Source organism: Glycine soja, chromosome 12 (genome assembly GCF_004193775.1).
Source record: "Glycine soja cultivar W05 chromosome 12, ASM419377v2, whole genome shotgun sequence".
Lineage (NCBI taxonomy): Eukaryota > Viridiplantae > Streptophyta > Magnoliopsida > Fabales > Fabaceae > Glycine > Glycine soja.
The window spans coordinates 4909350-4932617 of NC_041013.1; the positions used below are offsets into that span (position 1 = coordinate 4909350).

The 23268-nt window shown below is 33.3% G+C and overlaps 3 protein-coding genes across 4 annotated transcripts; 2 read left to right on the forward strand and 1 right to left on the reverse strand.

Annotated features, from left to right (window-relative positions):
• Positions 1 to 11267: 11267 nt before the first annotated feature.
• LOC114379077 lies at positions 11268 to 13849 on the forward strand. 2 transcript variants are annotated; one of them, XM_028337635.1, is made up of 2 exons: positions 11268 to 11512; positions 12701 to 13849. In XM_028337635.1, exons 1-2 carry the CDS (start codon positions 11477 to 11479, stop codon positions 13556 to 13558), a joined length of 894 nt encoding a protein of 297 aa, XP_028193436.1. In that variant the 5' UTR covers positions 11268 to 11476; the 3' UTR covers positions 13559 to 13849. The 2 variants fall into 2 exon arrangements, with proteins under 2 accessions (XP_028193436.1, XP_028193437.1); XM_028337636.1 differs by lacking the exon at positions 11268 to 11512 and adding an exon at positions 11528 to 11811.
• Positions 13850 to 15851: 2002 nt separating this feature from the next.
• Positions 15852 to 17479, reverse strand: LOC114380287 (60S ribosomal protein L23A-like). The gene is made up of 4 exons (XM_028339287.1): positions 17417 to 17479; positions 17281 to 17327; positions 16727 to 17084; positions 15852 to 16140 (listed from the first exon to the last, which is right to left on the reverse strand). The coding sequence occupies exons 2-4, from the start codon at positions 17291 to 17293 to the stop codon at positions 16056 to 16058; spliced, it is 456 nt and encodes a 151-aa protein (XP_028195088.1). The 5' UTR covers positions 17294 to 17327; positions 17417 to 17479; the 3' UTR covers positions 15852 to 16055.
• A 156-nt stretch (positions 17480 to 17635) lies between these two features.
• On the forward strand, positions 17636 to 23044 carry LOC114378498 (UDP-galactose/UDP-glucose transporter 5-like). Its single transcript, XM_028337095.1, has 11 exons — positions 17636 to 17934; positions 18398 to 18511; positions 18649 to 18741; positions 18858 to 18923; positions 20209 to 20307; positions 20899 to 20978; positions 21377 to 21489; positions 21658 to 21746; positions 21938 to 22024; positions 22116 to 22184; positions 22404 to 23044. The coding sequence occupies exons 1-11, from the start codon at positions 17803 to 17805 to the stop codon at positions 22521 to 22523; spliced, it is 1062 nt and encodes a 353-aa protein (XP_028192896.1). The 5' UTR covers positions 17636 to 17802; the 3' UTR covers positions 22524 to 23044.
• The last annotated feature ends 224 nt before the right edge of the window (positions 23045 to 23268 follow it).

Here is a 23268-nt window from a genome sequence, read left to right on the forward strand (position 1 = left end):
TAATCAAGCAAGTTGCACCTAAAGGGATTCCCCCTCTTGGAATTCACGAATCACAAACGGTAAGACGATTGTTTTTCCGCCAACCAGCTCGGTTTGAGTATTCAGATACGGTTATAAAATATGAAATAAATGAGCTGATCACCAACGAAGAACTGCTGAAGGTGTTAGTACAATCTAACTACTGGAAAAAATATGGACCAATAGAAATTTTAGCTGTCTTTACTAAATATGTTGAAGACGAGGTCAGTGGGACGTCGCTAAACAACTGAATGTCATGTTTAATTTTTTGTTTTTTTGTTGATGTAACCTTTATATGTTTACGGCGTGTTTAATTCCCATAATAAAGTTGAATGCGTTGTTTCAGTGGTCCAAAAATTTAATTGTTAAAAGGGTTCATTTCGTAGTTTTTTAGATTTTGAGGCTTTGTTTTGACGTGTTAGTTGACGGAACTGGGGAACGGGACTATTTTTTTTGGATTCTTTGACGTCCAAACATGAGAAATGGCCGCCCTCCATTGTCTCAGGGCACAGGCACACCCACGGAAAAAAATCCCAAACATGGGTACTTGAACATGGAAAAAGGGTTCATTTCCTATTTTTTTGGATTTTGAGGCTTTGTTTTGACGTGTTAGTTGACGGAACCATGGAACGGGACTATTTTTTTTGGATTCTTTGACGTCCAAACATGAGAAATGGCCGCCCTCCGTTGTCTCAGGGCACTGGCACACCCACGCAAAAAAATCCCAAACATGGGTACTTGAACATGGAAAAAGGGTTCATTTCCTATTTTTTTGGATTTTGAGGCTTTGTTTTGACGTGTTAGTTGACGGAACTGGGAACGGGACTATTTTTTTTGGATTCTTTGACGTCCAAACATGAGAAATGGCCGCCCTCCATTGTCTCAGGGCACAGACACACCCACGCAAAAAAATCCCAAACATGGGTACTTGAACATGGAAAAAAGATTCATTTATGTAATTCTTACAAACAAAACTCATGATTCTAAAAACTTATGTCTTTTATGTAATTCTTACAAACATGGAAAAAGGGTTCATTTATGTAATTCTTACAAACATGGGTACTTGAATATGAAAAAAGGGTTCACTTATGAATTATTAATCATTTTAAAAACTTTTATTTTTTATGTAATTCTGACAAACAAAACTCATGATTCTAGGTTCCCTTTTTTTAAAAATAAATTTAAAACAACCGTAAACTTCGCTTAAGGACCACAAACAATCGGAATAACAAACTATATTATAAAATAATAAACTGTGCAAAACACGTCAACTATATTAAACAAAAACTGTAATAATTACAAATATTCATGTCAACTACAACACAACAAAATAAATACAATGATCAATGGTTCGTGCGGCGTCTCTGACGAGCCCTGACCGACCCATCAGCACTGGGTCCCCCTCTCGCGATCGTCAGGCAGTCCTGCATAATGTCATATAACTCTGTGCCTGCAGTGACTATCCTAAGGTTGAGCACACGCTCCAACCTCTGTGCAATCGCCTCATATCCCTCGTAATCATCCTGTCAAAGTCAGTAAAAACATTTATTATGAAATTCAAAATAAACAACAACTCATAAAACATTAAACGCGCAAATAATCTTACCACATATGGAGGGGGGTAAAATGCCACTGGAACCTGGGGGCTGGGCGGCTGTATGTAGTCCTCAGGGTCTGCAGCTGGTGCATCCCTCTGCTGGTCAGCTGCCTGGGTCGGTGTCATTAAAGGGTGAGATATGCGGAAAAACCACTCAATGTAATCCGCAGATACCTGCCCAGGCACTAGACAAGGCTGACTCGCAGGTAGTAAGTGATCCGCAAACTCCATCCACCTGTCATCTATCTGATCCTGTGACAATCGTGCACTAACAGGCGGCGGAGGGATGCTCTGGATGTAACCGAACTGGCGTACCACCCTCTCCGGTCAAATTATTTTAAAACATACACAACATAATTTTTTTTTAAAAATTAAACTTCATTTATAAAAAAAACACTCCTAATGTAAAAAAAATTTATTAATAAACATCCACAACTTAATTTTAAAAACAAAATTAAACAACTTCATTAAAAAAAAACACAACTAAATTATTTAGTAAACATCCACAAGTTAATTTTTTTTTTAAAAATAAACAACTTCATTTATAAAAAAAACACAACTAATATAAAAATAATTCATTACTAAACATCCACAACTTAATTTAAAAAAAATAAATTAAACAACATCATTTATAAAAAAAACACAACTAATGTAAAAAAAATTAATTAGTAAACATCCAACTCTTAATTTAAAAAAAAAAATAAGAAACTTTATTACTTAAAAAAACACAACTAAATTACTTAGTAAACATCCACAAGTTAATTTTTTTTAAAAAAATTAAACAACTTCATTTATAAAAAAAAACACAACTAATACAAAAATAATTCATTACTAAACATCCACAACTTAATTTTTTTAAAAAAATTAAACAACTAATGTAAAAAAAATTATTTAGTAAACATCCACAATTTTTTTAGAAAATAAAATACTTCATTTATAATAAAAAAAACTAATTAATTTAAAAAAAATAGTATTTTTATAAAACTTCCAAACCACACAACTTTAATTATAAAAATAGACAACTTCATTTTTAAAGAAAAAACACTAATTTAAAAAAATCAACAATAAACAAAAACAAACACAACCACTTTTATAAAAAAAAAATTTACAAATTAATATTTAATAAAAATACACAATGTAAATTATAAAAAAAAACATGACATCAAAAATCCAAACCTCATTTTTCATAAAATCTATAAAACAAAATAATCAACAGAAATATAATAATTCATTTAAAAAAAACAAAAATCATTTTTCATTTAAAAAAAAAGATAAAAAAACAACTTTCCGGAAGAAGTGTTCTTCCGGAATAATTCCGGAAGAACACTTCTTCCGGAAACTTCTTCCGGAAATCCCAAACGTTTCCGGAAGAAACCTTCTTCCGGAAAGTTTCCGGAAGCAGGGTTCTTCCGGAAAACGTTTGGTTTCTTCCGGAAGAACACTTCTTCCGGAAAGTTTCCGGAAAATGTTCTTCCGGAAGTTCCGGAAGAACCCCTAACGGGTGTTCCGGAAGTCTCGCCGTCAGCCCCCTTTCCCCATTTTTTCCGGCACCTCCTGCTCTCGTCTTCTACCCTATGGTTCTGCTAACCTAAGGTTCTTTTAACCTAGCCTAATGCTACAACTACACAATGCATAATAAAACCAAATGGAAGGTTAACGAAACTTACCTCGAACGACAATGGCGTCCAGGCAAAAGAAGCAGCAACTGGGCTCGCGGTGGCTTGCGGTGGAAGAGAATGCTCCCGGAAGAGGAAAGAAAAGAAACAAAAGCAAAAGCAGAAAGTGAATCCGGGAGAAAAGAGGGAGTCTTTTAAAATTTTTTAATGAAGGGCAAACTTGACCTTTCAATAAATTGCTGGGTGCACCAGCAATAATGCTGGGTGCACCTAGCATATCCCTTTCTCACTGCGCCGACAACCAAACAAAATGTTTTTTTTAAACAAACTTATTTGCCGCATCAAAGTGAAGAGATTAAAACCTGCAACTATTTTTTTTTTGTTTTGAAGAAAACAACTTGCAACTATTTATTAGTTACAAGACGTAGCAACTAGTAAGTGAAATAGTGAATAAAAGCTGGTTCAATTTCATAGATATTTTTATTAAAATTAACTAATTATACACTCTCTTTTCATTTTAGTGAAGTGAAAAAGAAAATCATTAGTTACGAGAAAAAGAAATCTAGATGATGTAAGGCATGCAATGAAAATTTGAAGTAAGAATTTGTACGTAGCCAACATCATATCTTTTTAGAAGAAAAATAAAATCCAATTCAATAAAAAAATACAATTTAAAAAATGTAAGGTTTAGTTGCATTTAATCGTCAGTGTTAAGTTTAAATTTTTTGAGAAATTAAAATCAGATTTTAACTTTTGCGAGTTTCCTTTTTCAAATCTTAATACTAAATTTCAGACCTAAGCCATACAACTAAACCTTACATTTTTAATTTGTCAAAAAATTTAAACTTAACACTGACGATTACATCATTGAATTGGATTGTTAAAAAGTGGTATTTACATTACTATTATTCAGTGTAACAAAAATATTGAATTAAAAACATTACTATTATCAACAATGTTCCAATTTTTCCACCACCATTTCCATCCACCTACAAGCCACCGCCAAACTAACAATGCAATTTGTGGGGACGCGCTAAATATTGAATTAAAAACATTACTATTATCAACAATGTTCCAATTTTTCCACCACCATTTCCATCCACCTACAAGCCACCGCCAAACTAACATGAGATTGACTTGATGGTTAAAAAGTGGTATTTACAAATTGCATTGTTAGTTTGGCGGTGGCTTGTAGGTGGATGGAAATGGTGGTGGAAAAATTGGAACATTGTTGATAATAGTAATGTTTTTAATTCAATATTTTTGTTACACTGAATAAGCATTCGGTCAAATCGAGAGTCCCAAAATCGGTCCCATCAATCAGGTATTGGATCATAAGTCACCCCCAAAGGTCCCTATAAACAAGTGACTAGACCCATAATGGAGCAAATCAACATGATTAAGAAAAAATTGAGGTTTAGGTTACTTAACTTTAATTAAGAAAGAATTACCTAAACGATAATTCGAGCACAAAAGTTCAAGATGCACAAATGTTTGTATAAATAGGAAAAATCCCTCAAGTAATAAGCAATGTTCATTTTGTGGGCATTTACTATCCTATATATTACTTATAGTCGAACCCTGACTTGAGCATTGGATTGTTTTGGTAAGTATCTGATCATGCATAAATCCCACTTGAATTGCATAAAAAAACAAAGACAAGAGACAAGATCCTTCAACATAAGAGGCCGACGAATATTTGGGAGGAACATTTGTATATCCTTACCTTGGCCAAAATAACGGCCTAGCTATCACTTATAAACATCAACAAATTTTATCAGATTCAAACAAGTTTGCATGTGTTGGGTACATTAGACATGGTCACGTGACTGTTGCTTAGCTGTTCATAAAGCTACATTAGCGACGACTTTTGGTACCAAGGCCGACTCTCATCGGCAGTTTTAGTGTAAGAAACTAATTAAGAATGGCCATAAGTTACAATAATCTTGGATCCAAGTTCCTTAATTATCCCATCACACCAACATATATCCAACATTGAACATGACCTACTTTATATTCTCTTGATAAGAATCTTGGGATCAAAGGTGTGGAGATAAGAATCTTGAATTACCTTTCACATAGGTAATGTATCAGTACGTACTTTCGACCGCAATAGAGGTGTGTTGAAGAGAGACATATTCAGGAGAAGCGTATTTTCTTTGTCTGGCTGCGTCATCATCAACGTCTTAAATGCAAGTAAAACTCATGGCTTCAGACCGCAACTTGAAGTTTGAGTCAATATTATGATACACTACTAGTACTAGACTCATGTTTTGAACTATGGATTTGTGTCTGCAAGTAACTTGCAATTATGTCACTTTTCTTCCTTTGCGCTAATTTTGCGTCAACTTGTCTATATGTAAAGAACGCCATATTAGACAGAAACACGAAGCAAAATAATGTTCTGCCACAAAAAATAGTGTTGACTGTAACCTTAGCTACAGAGGAAAGTATTGTCCACCAGTATCTGGCCAATTTTTTTTTCAACTCCATGTGTTTTACAGAACTACAATTCTGTGATCGCCGTTTCTTAGTAATTAATAAAATTCAAAGGAAACTCATACATAGACTCAGTCAAATAGTAATAGCGTCCGACGTGTAATTAATACACAGAATCACATTAATGGTAGAAAATATATGAGTTCCAGCACAACATTTTTATTTTGGGTTTCTTCTGCGTTGCGGTTTTTGGACTTCTCAAATTGGAAGATCGGTGGATGTTTGGATGAGCATTGGCATATAAAATTAATTTATGTTAAAATTAATTTTAAATTAATATAATTTATGTTTGAATGTTTTATTATAAAATTAAATTAAAATAAAATTTACAAAATTCTAGATTTAATACAATAATTATTCAAAATTATTTTAATTCAGAATTAATTATGTATCTAGAATCAATTTTAGACTTAAAATATGTTTGGCTAATGGAATGGAACCATGGTGGCTTAGTTGGGCTTTCCGTTGAAGTCAAACTGTCAAAGCGTATGTAGGTCGCAGCCTCAGGAATGCAAGCTACCAATGGGAAGTGACTATTATTTTCTTCTTTTGTAAGATCTTAAATGATTCTAGAATCCATGTAATATTATAAGAGACATGCATGCTAATCTAGATTTTTCAAATTCCTAGGAACTATGCGTTTATTCTGTTAAAACACATTGTTATATATAAGAGACATGCTTATCTAGCTAGGTTTGTTATATATATTATCTTTTTTAAAATAGTATTTATCTTGAAAAAACATGTTTTATATATACTCACAAGTTATTTTTTATTCAATTGGTCACAAAATAACGTATTGAGATCCTCTCCTTATAATTTTCTGAAATATGAATTTCACTAATTATATTTTCACAAATTGTATTTTTCACTATATTATTGATGTGAATTATGTTTCAATTTTTATTAATGACTAATTTGAGTAATTTCTAATAATAATTTGGTTGGCTAGTTTTGATGGAATTTTTTTAATCATATTTTATTCGTCAGAAAACTTAAATTTAAAAAGTTTAAATTCGGTTTCACTTGAATTGACTATTGAAAGGTAACTTAAGTGTATTAAAAAAAGTGATTTATGTTGACTTGTATCTAAAAGAATTATTTTAAAATAGAAAAATTTTCAAGATTGAAAAAGTAATTTACGTAAACGTTCTTTAAAAATAAAAAACAATGCCACTTGCATATATATTTTTGTAGAGTAAAGTTGTAGTACCTTTGCATGTGTCTTGCTCTTGGCACACGATGAACACGCCAAGTGTCGTGGTAGGAGGGTCATTCAATCAAGGCTGGTGCCAATGTATGTGAGTTGTGACTTGCGAGTTGCAAGTGGTCGATCGAGTCAGTGAGACTTAGTTTTCCTGACTCAGAGTTTCCACAACCTTGCCCTCCCCACATGACTTTCACCAAATCGCCATGTGCGATTCCAGAAACAGACAATCTCATTGGTTTGTCGCCACACCCTTAGGGCTCCACTTTCTCGCCACAAAAGACAATATTGCATTATACTCTACTACGAGTTAGACAATATTGCATACCTAACGTAAATAATATAATAATAATCGTATTCAAATGTTACATGGGGTCGTCAAGTCATACAAAAGGAATCAAATTGACAAATAGTACCAATATGTTTTTACATGAATGATTTGACAAGTTATGTCGTTACCAGTTAGGAGCAAATGTGGTACAACTACAAAAACGAAGAGGTATTTATTTCTCTTGGTCGGATAACTAACCCTACAAGGGTTGCGCTCCGATTTTATGGTCCATTGCTTTGTGGGCTTTTTCACGAGCATTTCAAACGTGGACATAACAATCTGATACACCCTTTTCCCTTTTAAGAAGGGGATTTATATTAAGGGGTGAAAATGACAAAAGTTTTTACTAAAAGATAGTTTTATTATATAAAGAATATGTTGTTTTTTTAAGAAATAAATGTTTTATTCTGTGCATGTAACTGCATAGTACAAACATTAAATATGACTTATTAAATGTTTTAAATTTTTTCTATTGTTTTTCATAAATCTCGTCAGAGACAATTATGTTTAAAATACAGTAAAACACTATATATATCCATCTTAATAAATATTTAAATATTGATTTACCATGTTGTGAGAGACTAATTTATTTAACTAGACCTAACTTCTTCTTAGTTTTTTTATGAACCTTTGGTTAAACCTTAAATTATTTTAAAACATAAGTATTGAACGGTTTTTGTATATTTTATAAATCATTTTTGTGAAACAAACCCTAAGAAATAAGTGAGTTGAGAATCTCAAAGAAAATGTAAAAATAACGAAAGTTTATGGTGAAACTTTTAATTAATATGACAATTTCTAATTAAAGGGGCGCAGGGTGATTCATGTCCAAAAGAACAATATTTATAGAGTTAATTTTGCATGGCCTTTACAGAACTTTGGCATCAATCGTAATTATGTGGTGGTTGTTAATTACATTAAAAAATAGTTCATAACAATCAGTATAAATCATCAGTTACATCAACCATGTGAATTATATATACTTATCAAACATATCACCATTACTTATAATAAAGTGTTAGGCTTTAAATATTACTCTTTTTTGACAAAAAGGATTCATTAGAGTTAGGATAGGTTTTATTATTCAAAGAATATTTAAAGAAGCTTTTATAAATTATTTACTAATAAAGTTCTTATATAGATAATAAGATTTAAACTCTCATTCTTATAAAATATGAGTTTGATTATTGAAAATTGAATTAACCATTGTTCTCTTAAACTGAATCTAAATATGAAAAATAGATATGTCGGTTATGATAGTGTAAGAATTTTATATGTTTAGTAGATATGAAGAAGGGTCAACCTTAGGAGGTGCACAACTAGACAAAAGCAAACATTGTTTGCACGTATAATCACATCCAAAACGCATATTTTGAGGCGCTTGATGCATCGTATTAAGGAGTTATGACTTTTTTTTTTGGATACATTTTTTAATCTTTTTCTTTTTTTATACAAGATGAGTTATGACTTTAACTTAATTCAATTAATTAATTTAAACATTTTTGTCGTACGCAAGATTTGTCTTGACGAAGCGGTTTTGTAGCTTCCTACCGGAAACAAAACTGAACTAGAAATGCTCACATTAACATTCGTAGCTTGCTGTGCGCGCTAAATATTAAATACATTAACTATGGTATCCATTAACGTTAGGATCAGAAAAATGAAAATCATCATTTTTAACCATTCTTTTATTTTTTATCTTTATTTATTAAATATTTATGTTATTGTTGCAGGTAAGAGAATGATAGTAAAAGAAATGTTAGAATAATACACGGAAAAAATATTTGACGAGATATTTCTTGGTGTAAAATTTTAACGAGATTTGACATACTATAAAGGAAATAAATGACATGTTATAAGTGCAAATTTATTTTATTAATGTTTTTTTTATCAATATCATATATTACTCTTATTTAAGATAAGTGAGTGAACGAAAGTGATTAATCTATCAAAATTAAAATGAATTATTTAAGTATTATTTAAATTCAATTTATCACGTAAATAATTTTTGATAAAATTTTACTATTTTTTTAGTGTATTTTGAATTTTTTTCTAGAGGATTAAGATAAAAATATTCACATTTTCTATATTAATAATTTAATTTATGCTGGATAAACATTACGCTCACAAGAACAATTATTAACAGTTTTTTTAAGGTGCCGTAAAAAAAGAAGCTTTTTTTGGAGATAATGGTCTAGACTCTAGTCACTGGCTAGTGGATCGGATCGGAAGGGGCGGTGCTCTATTTCCTCCTCTCGTTTTAATTACTTTTATATGGATATATATAAAACAGATCATTTGCCTTCATGCATTTTTTTGGGGGGTACTATTTGCCTGCCCTACAATTGTGCTTTAAAGATAATGTAAGGAATTGGTTCATTGTGTGTTTTATAACAATAGCCTATTCCATAGGGCATAGCATCGTTAAAAAATTAAAAATAAAGAATACTTATATTTGACAATATAATTACACTTCCTCTATCCCCAATTCAAAAACATACTAAAAAAGTTGATTGTTTTATTTATTAGTATTAAATTTGTCTATAATTATAATATTTTTCCAAAATTGCCTATAAATAATTAATGCATGGAGAGAAAATAATAATGATAGTAAAGTTTAAATTTTTAAAATTCAACTATGTGCAAAACATTCAATTTTTCAATTCTCATTAGGGGAAAAAAGAGACAATTAATAATATTTACTATATTATTTATGGGCCGAAATAATTAATTAAGAGTATTTTGCTGAAAAAAATTAATGCAGCAGATCATTAGAAAATAATCGGACAACTTTTTTTTTTAAAACAACATCTTATATTTAGAGATAGAAAGAATATTTCTTTTCCTGAGGTATTGTACCCAAAATACAACATAAGTATAATTTAAGTAATGATCCTTTATTTGAAATTTTATCCACTATATCATTTATTGATATTTTAATGGTAGACGATAAAGGAATTATTATTTCTCAATTTATTATTGACAATGTGTAGCAATTTAAAGAAGGACCTACTGGATATCTAAGCATCACAAAACCAATAGATAAGATCAAGTTTTTCGCGTAAAAAAAGATCAAGTTTTAGGACCAATGCTAAAGATTTTGTAAAATTTAAAACGAATTTTTTATTTAATTAAATGTTAGAACTTAGAATATGGCAATTTTAATTTTTGAGGATAAAAATAAGCAAGAGAATATTAGAAGTCTTGAATATATATAGTCATAAATAATACATCTTATGCCTACTTATAAGCTTTACCCTGTCACACAAGAGTTAGTTTTTTTTTTTTTTTTAACAGTACAGATATCTTTAAGCCTCTAGGGTTAATTTCTACAATTTTCTTCAACTACTATTTGTATTTATTTTAAAGTTGTAAGATTTAACTTTGTACTGCTCTCGGTTAGCTTTGTCACGATATTATTAGAATTATAAAATATGAATTCCTAATATTAAAATATGTAACTAAATTGCAAATGAAAATATTTTTATTGATATAAATGATAATTTTCTCATTGATTTTATTTTGTTTTAAGATATTTTCTTCGAAAATATAACATATGAATATAATATATTTTAAATGAGATATATTTGATGAGTGTTCTTTATTTTTGGGGTGAATTCAAATATTAATCACTTGAGGTACTGGTAATTTTTCATACGTACGAACTAGAAATCAAACCTTTGATCATATATTTAAAAAATAAAATTATCTTACATATTAACCATGTGACAATATCATGTTATGTTAGTAGGATGTTCTAAAATTACACAGCTATAGATGGACGCATTGTAGTTAAAATATTTTAATGGCGAGAGGGATTGTAAAGCTTAACTGAATTATATCATTGACCACTAAGACATAAACATTAGAAGGGACACAATTCCTGAAAGAGTGGGAGAATTTCAGGGATTCTCAAATCATATATCACACCCGAAAATGGGAACTCCAATTTATTTTCCGAAGGATTTTGGCATTCATTGACAGGGACTGGGACTTAGTCCTCAGGATTTTTTGTGATGAAGGCTTGAATTTTAACGACCCTTATACCCCCTATTCCACAGTCTCGTTCTCTTATCTTTTACCCTTTAGTTTAACGCGCAAACATTTTCTCTATAAATAAGAGGGGGTACATACACATTAGTTTAATTTCCCACACCAATATTTTCTCTTCCCTCTTTCTTTCTCTCAAATAGAAGGTGCTTAGTAGTATGGAAGACCTGGATTCGGTGTTCGTTTACCACGAGGTGGGTTATTATATATATATATATGTGTGTGTGCGCGCGCGTCCATGTGTTCCTTTCATTCTTTCTTATGTTACTCATTTTGATGGTTAATATTCTTTATGCCGATCAAGTTTGTCCCTTCAAGACTCTAACTTTGCAAGATGACACAAGAAAGTGTACATTTTTATCTCAGTAAATGGCTTCTGCTTCTTTATCCATTTCCCTTCTCTATCTCCTTTTTTTTTGTTTATTGATTCTTCCGAGATGAATTGTGGGTGGAAGGATCAAACCAGCGAGACTCTTTGCAAGAACACAAGAAGGTTTACATTTTTTATCTCAGTAAATCGCTTCGGCTTCTTTATCCATTAAATTAAAGGAAAACTTACATTGGGAAAAAATGTATTTTTATTATAATTTGAAAACAACAGTCACTTTACTCACTTAGTACTTTATCCAAGTTTTATACAAAATTAGTTAAATGCATAGGCTTTAATGTTTTTCAGGTCTAAGGTTGTAAAATTTTCCGCCGTAGAAAAATTACTGTCGCGGATGTTATATTCTGGATGCGTTTATATTTCTTTTGTCCTTGTTTTTCTCTTTCTTGGTTAAACCTTCTGCAAGAAGGAGATGGTGCATTAATTTCCAGGAATGCAATGTGTCCTAGAATTTAATCGTTGACCCCCGTTTCTGCCAATTAGTCCTCCTTTACATTAAATTTTGGAATATTATTGTTAATTAATGATACTTGCTTTATTTATGAAAAAAAATTAATGACATTTTCCTTGTTTAACGGGAAAAAGTTTGATCGTTGACCCCTTTTCCGCAATTGATTTATTCCGGGTAAACAGCCACTCACCAAATACCCTTATTATTGCTGCTACTATAAACAGTCAGAGTCTTATTTATCTGGGCACAGGAAAATTGATCAATCAGATTCTAATTTTGGGTTAGGTGTTGCGTGGGACTATGTTGATCTTACTTTGAAACAGTTTCAGAACCTGATGCATGCACTATACGATATACCTAACTTATGCCAATAATGTTTGATATTTTAAGGCCAAAAGCATAAATCATGACAATTTCAACTGTCGCTTTCTCTGTTGTTTGGTTACCAAAAATTGTTAAGGATGCCTTGATATTTAGACTTTAGAAGTGGTTCCGTGACTTCCTTATGAACACTAACAATTTTTTTGTTGTTTGATTTTTCAGGGAGAACACGAGTTAAGGCAGAAACTTATGAATGCCAGACATGAACTTGAGAAAATGAAAAATGTCAAGGCAGAATTGCTTGATCTGTTGAACATGGCATACCAAGAGAGGGATGAAGCAAGGTGTCAGTTACAGAAGCTGATGAATCCATTCATGCCCTCTAATCCAACCCATTTGCAAAACGTGTTTGATAGCCAAAGTCATCTCATGTTCCCTTCTGCTAAGGCAAACTCAAGCATAACAGAATCTGACAATAGTCTCTCACACGGTTCCTCACAAGTGGATTCCTTTTTTGACACAGTCTCTTCTCCAGAGTTTACAAATGTCAATGCAGTTGACCCTATTAACATAATGAGTTATCTCAACCAGCATGTGGTTCTTCAGGACTTCAATTTCTCAGCACCGCATGCTTTGATGGTTCCTTCAGAAAAGCCAATGTGTGACACTGCCGATGCAGTTATAGATTGTCTTGCCAAAGACAGAGGTTTTCCCCAAAAGGGTAAATTCGTTCAGGCTGTGATGGATGCCGGTCCATTGCTCAAAACATTGCTCCTTGCAGGGCCACTTCCTAAATGGAGAAACCCCCCTCCTTTACAAAACATCAAAGTTCCACCTCTTACCATAAAAAAATGTGATGTCAATAGCATTGTGCCTAATACTTTTGGAGACACTGGAAATACGCTTCTGAAACCGCAGCTTCCAGCCTTGCATTATTTAAATGCTACCTTCACGTGTTCAGCTTCTATGCTTAACTTTGCTGGTCAAACCAATGGTTCATCGTACAATACATCGCAGTTGAATTCAACTCCTGGTGTCAGCATCCAAGTCCCTTCAAGCAAGCGTCTGAGGCATCAATGATTTTGATGGATTTTTATTCCCAAGTCCATTTTTCCCCCATGTGTAAATGGAATTACAGTGATTGGTGTGTAAATGGCACACCCTGCTTTTGATTGAAGCAGCATAGATAGCCTTTTTGGTTTTAGTTAGTTAAAAAATTCTTGGTAGCCCTCCATTTGAAAGTTTAGGAAAATTTAGACTTTATATTATCAAATCTGATTTACATCTCTGTGATGTGAAACTTTTTGAGTGCCAATAATCATCAAAGAGCATTTTATATTGAACTAAATCAGAATGCAAGGTTTTCTACTCTCTCATCCAACTATAGACACACAATTTTGTTAACTTGATTTTTGATTGGTTATAAAAGTTTTTACTGAGTTTGTGAAAGTCAACCTCTTTATATTGAATTATAAAAAAAATCAATTTCTTTCAACCTTTGATAGTATTTAAGACAAGGCTTGTCAGTGATTACAATGGAGAATCCTTAATATCATCTCCAACTTGTACCTCTTCGTTTTGAGCGTTCTACTGTATGCTCTCATAGTTTTCCCAACTTAGTTTACTGCTATTTTTAGCAAACTCTATAGCAAACTTTATCTCCATTAAAATGTCTTCTGATCCTGCGAAAGACCTTGCCAAATGGAAACTAGAAGAAGTTATTTCAATTGTTATAGTGTGTGTCGTCTTTCTTACACTGAGCCATTGCTTCGGCATATTTAAGCATCATGTGTACGGAATTTGCTGCGGTAGAAACCAGGTTCAAAGGCGACTTCTAGATGAGTCCATCGCCGACGAACCTTCTGCAGCAGTTTCAAAGCCGTGGATTGAACTTTATTGTGGTGCAGTCTCTTCCCACGTTTCAGTTCAAGAAAAACGAGAGAGAACAAGACAAGACAATTAGTGTGGAGTGTGCCATCTGCCTCGGAGAGTTTGAGGAAGGGGAGTGGCTGAAACATCTTCCACACTGCAGCCATAGTTTCCATGTTTCATGCATTGGTACGTGGTTTCAGTCTCATTCAAATTGTCCTCTTTGTAGATCTTTTGTGCATCATCACATCCTACAGTGTTCTGTAGCTTCTCACACATTGCTACAGCCTTTGAGGAGAGAGGACTTTGAAAGGGTTCAGAGATAAAAGTAGCTACCCTTTTTGTTGTTTGCTTTTAGTTTTGATATTTTCGTGAGGTGAAGCCATGTTGGAAAATAGAATTTGGATGCAAAGCTAACAGCTAAAGAAACCTCAATTTAGGTGGGTTATAAGAGTGTCTAAGCGTACATAACGAAGCTTCTATTTTGTTTTGTGAGTATTGTCAATCATAAGGCGTAGGATGATTATACAAGTATGTTTCGGAGTTCAATCTCAAATTTGTAGATCCACGAATCATGATCAACCTAACTGTTGAAATCAAGATTTAGCATACTTTATAGTTACAACATATACAACTTGAAGTGCAGTATGATTTTTTTTAAGTTTGCTCTTTAGTTAAAGTCAATTTATTTTCAATGACTCACGTCAACCTTAATGCAGAAAATATAAACCGACTCAAATTTAGATTGAAAAGTAAAACCAATAACACCTAAAATACTATGCCTTAATTTCCTTTTAACGCCTCAACTCAACTAAAAGTTTACTCTTATTTTTTGTCTGTGTTTTTTTTATTAACAACCGTAATGCATATCTCCTCATTGAAACTTGGCTTGTTCTACTTTCTTTTCTTTTTCGGGCAGCTTGTTTCACTATGTTGTTTTACGAAACATTTACCTTCTCTTTCCTTAAAATAAACCAGATTAAAATAAAGTGAAATACAACAAAATTAGAACGGAAAACAGATTTCACCTCATTCGCTTCAGCCCGGAGGCAAAGTATTAAATGAAATGAGATGAAATACATTTTTTTACATTTTACTCTGCTTTATCTCTCTTAATCAATACAAAGACAACATTTTTCTTTCAAAACCCTTCACATACATGATCAGTGTTCTTTTATATTTTGAATTCCAATTATAATTCATTCACATGCTAACCACCTACGAACTAAATCTCTCATAGGGACTTCACAACTGCGGCACTCTTATTTGCTCTTTCATCTAAATTGCTGAGCATACATCTTGAATTTCGAGTTACCCCTACTTGACAGGTTAGCTCTTAAATTTGCTTGTCAGCTACCCTTTATAGGTTGGCTACCTTAATTTTTAATGGCACAAATTGTCCAATATATATACCAGATTCTGCACAATTTCGCTTAAAACCACAGCGATATATGCAAAATATCCAATTAGCATTCGTACACTCATCAACCTCACATTCTGAATAATCACTAAAAATTTGAAAATTTTAACATGATCATTTAAATCTTCAATTTAAACAACTCTCTAGTCAAAATTGAAACACAAGGTCTGCTTAGTGTCAACTGAGACAAAAGATACAAAATAACAAAACACAAAATATAGAATCTATGCTTTTTAAAAAAGTTTTCTTCAAGAATAACCATAGAGCTGCCTAAGTACTAGTACTACCCTAGATAATCCCAATCTTGTTTGCCACATCCAATGCATCGTAATCAGGTGTCAACCTGACATATGCCTTCTTGGTGCCATCAGGCCTGCAACAGAATTCAAATTCAGAAATTGGAGAAAAAATACCACGTTGGACTAAACTAAATACAATGCCACCAATGTAAAAAAACGGCATCTCAAAACCAATCCCAGGCAGTACCCGTCATTTTCTATTTTCTAATAGAAACATTCAGAGGATTCCCTACTTTCTCAGCAATCCAAGTCGAAATTGACAACCCTAGACTTAGTCCTCTAAATTATCAACGCATAACATGGTACCAAACCACCACCAATTCCCACACCGGTAATTAAACAACAAAACAGAGAACAGGAACATTCCATGATGTTTAAAGGTAGGAAAAAAAAGCTAGAGTGTACAGACAGGACTAAAAATTACATGTGACATCATGACATCATGCATCAACATAACAGGGTCTTCAAAAAGATATCAAAACTAGAAATTACATGTGACGTCATGTGACATCATGACATCATGCATCAAATTCACAACAACATCAATACCTTATACCACTAAGTGAATACGGAAATCACTACCAATCAACAAATTTCATCAGCAATAATGCAATATGAAATCATTACTATCAAAACTGCAATCATTGCATAGATGCTCACCTGATCAAGGTGTTCACTTTTTTGGCCTGGATGTCATACATTTTCTTCACCGCATCCTTGATCTTCTTCTTGTCGGCACGCAGGTCGACAATGAAAACCAAAGTGTTGTTGTCCTCAATCTTCTTCATGGCAGACTCAGTGGTGAGGGGGTATTTCAGGATCTGATAATGATCAAGCTTGTTCCTCGGCGGGGCGCTAATGCGAGGGTACTTGGGGTTCCTATCCTTCTTCAAGGTCTTCGGCCTGTGGAAAGTGACAGAAGTTCGGATCTTCTTTACCTTCTTCTTAAAGGTAGCACCTGACTTAACTGCCTTAGCAGTCTTCAAGGCCTGGGCCTTTGGATCATTCTTCTTATCAACTGCACACAAAAAAACTCTAACTCAAGTCACACACGGCAAAAACCAATACCAACCTAATTTTTCACACACCATAGTCTTCTCCCTAATTACACAATGTTCTTCCTAAACATGCTGAATTCCAATACTATTGAAAAAATAACCACTGAATTTTAATTTTGTTCAACTAATTGTTTAAAGTGAGGAACACGAACATACCTTTAGGAGCCATTGAAGAAACTCTACCTGTCGAATATTCCTAATTCCTGAAATAAAAAAGAAAATTAAAATTCTGAAACCATCAACGGCGTGAAACCAAGCAATTAGCGTAGAGTGACGAGGCACAGTCACAAACCTGCGCAGAGGAAGAAGCCGGCTCTAGGGTTTTCGGATTTGGTTTATGGAGTTTATATACCAGATTTACGGAAATTACCAAAATATCCCAAACAATGTTTTAGAAATGGGCCCTGTCTGGGCTGGCCCATTTAGGATATTATTGGGCTGTTTGGTGTTAACTGGCCTATGTTCAGTCAAGAGTGAATATGCGAGTGCCGTTGCTGTCTCCCGAGAATGGTGAATGCTGACGTGGCTGACCAAGTCCATTTTCTCGCATGAAACAACAAACAGAAAAAGAACAATGAGGCAACAAGAACCTGTGAGCTCCGAGTCTGAGGCGCGCCGTGTCTAATCCGACGTCGTTTTGGTGGTGTTCTATGTCAGTGTGGTGCTCGTGTTTGGGACATGGCGGAAACAACCTCTGCTTCTGTTTCTTCTCCTGCGGGTGATTCTAATTGGAGAGAGAACAAGTTGTGGAAAGGCACATTTGCTGTCGCAGGAATCATGCTCACCCTCGTTACCTATGGTGTTTTGCAGGTTTATAAGCCCAAACTTTTCGTTTCTTTCGTTTTTCTTAGATCCCCAGGATCTCCTTTTCTTGCTTCAAACTAATCCTAGTTACATGTTTTGTGTGTGTGTTTCATTTTTCATTTTTTTTTGTAATTTTTCCCTGTTGGCACCGTTTAGTGGTGGTTCTAATTAGAAAACCATAGCTGCTATTATTTGGGTACAAATTCACATTAATATGTTGGTTATCAATAATACTCTTTGTTGAAGTGTTCTTAATTTCTTGGTTTTAGATATCACTTGATGCTTATTTAGCTGTTTATGATGGGGTGCTTGTAGATTAACTAAACTTGCATCTATTTTAGGTATGTGGTCGAAAGCTATTAGCTAACATGAAGTTGGATGATGTCAAAGCCCTATCTGATAATCCTAATAATGTCCTGTGACTCTGAGTTATATTATGTGTGTGTGTGTTTGTGTTTGTTTCTTTTAGGAAAAGATCATGAGAGTTCCTTATGGGGTGAACAAGGACTACTTCAAATATTCTCTTTTTCTTGTTTTCTGCAATCGCATCACGACATCTGCTGTTTCAGCTGGTGCTTTACTGGTGAGTGCTTGATATGTGGGGAAGTACTGTGGTTACCAAACATTTTAGTGTTTGACATTGCAGGCTTCCCTTTCTTGTGACTGCATTTTCTTAGCCAGAATTTTCCTTGAATTTATGGTTATCAATCTTTCGCATAGGCAAGTAAAAAGGCATTGGATCCTGTAGCTCCCATTTATAAGTATTGCCTTGTGTCGGTATCAAACATACTTACCACAAGTTGTCAGTATGAGGTAAGTTGCATACTTTCATTGTGTGTATACATTGTTCATTATAAGTTGTTATTACTAATTTACTATTGGCTGTCAGTTAATACCCATTCTTTTTGGTATCATGTTTCTTATTCCAGGCCCTCAAATATGTTAGTTTCCCTGTTCAGACTCTTGCAAAGTGTGCTAAAATGATACCAGTTATGGTAAGGCTAGATTTAATACTGTGTTCGATAATATAAATTTCTTTTATATTGATATTTATGATTACTGGCTGATTGCAATATTCATTACATTCATTATTGGTATGTATTCATATATTTATTAGTAGTGTTTTATTCATCTTCTTAGCTATTGTTGCTTCTGTTGATGAAGAGTGGTAGTAGTTACATTGTATTGTTCCTTAACAATGAATGTTTCATGCGCTATCTTTCTCTCATCTCACAATCATTTGTGATTGGCATCATTAATAGCCATTTCCTTTTTTAACGGAACAAGTCCATGAAGAGGTAAAAATGTAACTTATAGGTAGAATTTTGTGGCTTGATCCTCATTCTGAAAATTTGGTTGAACATTCCTTTCAAATTGGTCAATGCTTGGCCTGATTCTCTCCCCTCTCCCAAGTAAATGCTCGTACTTTTTTTTCCTGCAAATTTTACATTAGGGTCGGCACATTTTAAAGTTGATGTTCCTATACTTGTTTTTCGGTCTTAAAGAGAAAGGGAGCGATTGAAGGAAATTTCATACTTTTGGGAGTTACTAACAAATTGACCATGACAAGCAAAAACAATATATTCTCTATACTTTTCTTTTGAAATTGATTAATTCGGTGATTTTAAAGTTGCTGCCGTCTATCCTCGAAAGAGAGAATTTTGTGAGGACTGAAGGGTGGAGATGTGGTGTGTGGTTATAAACATGCCATTGTTTCTTTGATGCATGGCAAGATGATTTTCATGTAGTTTTTATAATATAGATTTCAGTTGATTATTTTGGTTTAGATAAGGCTTTGTTCTTGTTGTTTGATTTTGGTTTAGATAAAAGTAATTATGGTTGAAGTAGATAAATTATAATATGGGTTTGGAATGTTTTGAAGGATTTTTTTAACAAGTTGATTATCATTTATGCATGTAAAAGGGCATGCTATGTGTGAAATGAGATGCAATTTCTATTTTCCGTTTTCATATTATTCCAAGGACTTATCTTGTGTTCTAGTAAAGTGAATGTACAGATACTTGGTGGATTATTTCTAGGTTGTCTAGTAGAATGTCCTATCCTGCGAGCCATTATTTTTATCCTCTTCCATCATCCTTGTGTTCTTGAGCCAACCAAACCAATCCCATTCCTTTTTCTGATGTCAAATCTTATGTACAATCTTTATGCTTATGATTTATTCCTTCCATGTTATGATGTGGCAGATTAAGATAGGTTAATATCTAGTACCATTCTTTCTTGCACATTGAATCTTGATTCCTGTCTTTGTATATTATTTAGGTCTGGGGCACTGCCATAATGCAGAAGAGATATCGGGGAACTGACTATTTGTTGGCCTTTGTAGTAACCCTTGGCTGCTCAGTGTTCATCCTGTATCCGGTAATCATTTCTTACCCTAATTTTTTGCTTCTTTTTCATGATTTTCTTTGTATGTTAAATTCTTTTCTATTTAGAATCTACAATGAATGTCCATATGCTAAAGTGTTGGTTCTAAGAAGGCTACATGCAATATTTTGTTACCAAGTACCGGAAGTTCTAAACTAACCCTGAAAAAGTTTTCACATGCTTCTATATTTAAACATACTAAAGCGAATAAAGCATGGCACAGACTTGCTGAGTCCCATATGACAATCACAAGCCTGCTTATTCTTTGATACCTAGGTCTAACTTTGGATCCAAAAGTCCACACACTTACAGATACACTTCCAAACAATTGAGTAGTTAACTGCAGACTTACCTTAGGTATTTTGACTTGCAAGTCTGACCAGAATATATTCTTATATCAACTGATGGAATCATTTCTATATTAAATGCTGTTTTTCTCATGTTCGATTGAGTAAGCATTTTGTCATATATATTGCTTTCTTACTCTGGATTGATCATGCTGCTGAAGATACACGATAAATATCCTTGATAATCTGGAAGCCTTCTGGGATAAGCTGATGTAATTCTTGTGTGTTGTCATTGTAGGCAGGGACCGACATAAGTCCATACGGTAGAGGAAGAGAAAATACTGTTTGGGGCGTTTTGCTAATGCTTGGTTATCTTGGGTATCACTACTAAACTTAATTCCACTTTCAAAAAATAAAGAAAATCATACCATCACCCATTCTGACATGCAAGGTTTTTAATCTGTCAGATTATTCTCATTGTTAGGAAAAAAGCACCTTGCCTACCTATCTAACTGTTCAATACTTTCATGCATATATTTTTCTTTTTCCCACTTTCAAAAGTCCACAGTTTTATTACAAACAACCATTTAATTATTTCAACTATTTTTTTTTGTTGTTGTTGATGTGTACAGATATGGTTATTTGAAGCCATGTCATATGGTTAAAACATCATTTTGTAACACTTTGTAGTTAGTGCATTCTTGCAGATTCTTAATTGCTCAAGTTGAGATGTGCTACTCTTTCTTTAAATCATATAGGTTTTTTTTGTCTAATAGGTGTGATGGCTTTACAAGTACATTCCAAGATAAGATGTTTAAAGGCTATAACATGGAGATACATAATCAGATATTCTATACTACTTTGTGTTCTTGTATTCTTAGCCTGGCAGGTGGGTCACAAACAGTGAAATTTCTTTCTGAACATTATGTTTTTGTCATACATAGACTATTTTTTGTCTTTTCTGCAATGAGAATTTTCTTGGACTGTATGCCTACATTTTTATTCTGTTTTTTTTCCAGCTTAATGGTTGGATTTGACATCTGATATTTTTGTTTAGGTCTTATCATACAAGGACATTTATTACCAGCTGTAGAGTTCGTTTATATCCATAAAGATTGCTTTTTTGACATTGCATTGCTTTCAACTGTAAGAAAACTTTCCTTTTTCTTTTTTAAATCTTACAATACAGTGTCGATAATTTGCTCTCCTGTCTGATTGTTTTAATTGAGTTTTGAAATCTATAGTGTTTAGCCTTTGTTTTATAAAAGAAATATAAAAGTATCCCTTCTTTATCTTCCATTTCACTAATGAAGTGTCACAAATATCAACTTCCACAGGTTGCGACAGCTAGTCAATTTTTTATTTCCTACACAATTCGCACATTTGGTGCTCTAACATTTGCTACTATAATGACAACAAGACAGGTAAGTATTGCAAAGAAAAGTCAAATTTTACATTATCCTTTCTGTTATTTGTCTAATTAGTGTTTGTCATATTTTATTCTATTTTTGGCAGTTGGTAAGCATCTTGCTGTCATGTGTGTGGTTTGCCCATCCTCTTAGCTGGGAACAGTGGATTGGAGCTGTAAGACTTACTTTTACCTTTATTGAACATCATAATGAACTAAGTCACTGCACCCTTCTTTCTTGTATCACACTATTTCTCTCTCAGCCACTGGATCAATATTGGTCCCCACTTACACTTATCTTGAACCACCACGGGAGCTCAAGCTCACACACTATATGTGACACAATATTCTTGATGAATTCCATGAGAAGCCTATTAACACCACTAAATTATCAGGTAATTGTCTTTGGCGCGATTTATGCAAAAAGCTTCTTGAGGAAAGCACCTGAAAAGACAACCTCTTCTGTAGAACATGTACAAAATGGAAATTCAAATAATTTGAAGGAGAATCCATGATGGAGGCTAACTCCTTTGCTGACCTGATGTGGTGCTACCCGTAGTAGTGTGGGTGGGGCAGCTTCAGTTTTAAGTTTAGAGCTGCACATTTAATATTTCAGGTTGCGACTAATGCATTATATGAAGGTGATTTGACACAGCCCCTGATTTTGTGTCCCAATCATAACAATGGAGAACTTGATAGGAGCTTAGTCCCTCATTTTTTGATAGGGGAGATCAATAATACTGATCAAAGCCAAAATAATGTTTATAAATTGAAATATGTTCAATGTGTTTGCTCAAACAAGGTTGTTTTTTGGTTTAGTTTTCCTGAGTATGTTTTGTTAAAGACAGAAGGTTTGTGCTAATTTCTGGGACCGTCGTTCAGTTAAATACCATAAGTGTACGTAGAAAAACTAATTACAAGGAGATTAGTCTATAAGATTTTAACCAGAGGAACGATTTCGGTAGACACAAAAAGCTAATTCAGATGTATGTTATTTTGTTATTATTATTATTATTCAAAGAGAGGAATTCAACTTGAGAACGAGAAATTTACAATAATTCAATAATTCATGTAATATTGTTGAATCAATTGACTTAAACTCCTCTTAGTAATTCATGTATCCTTATTTCGATCATTGTAATTGAAAATTTATTTATGTAGTGTTTATCATTAGTATCTTTGTAGGTGTATGAATTAATTTGGACCCTCACACATGCAACACCACAATGGGTGTTTCTATTTGTACTCTTATTCTTTTCA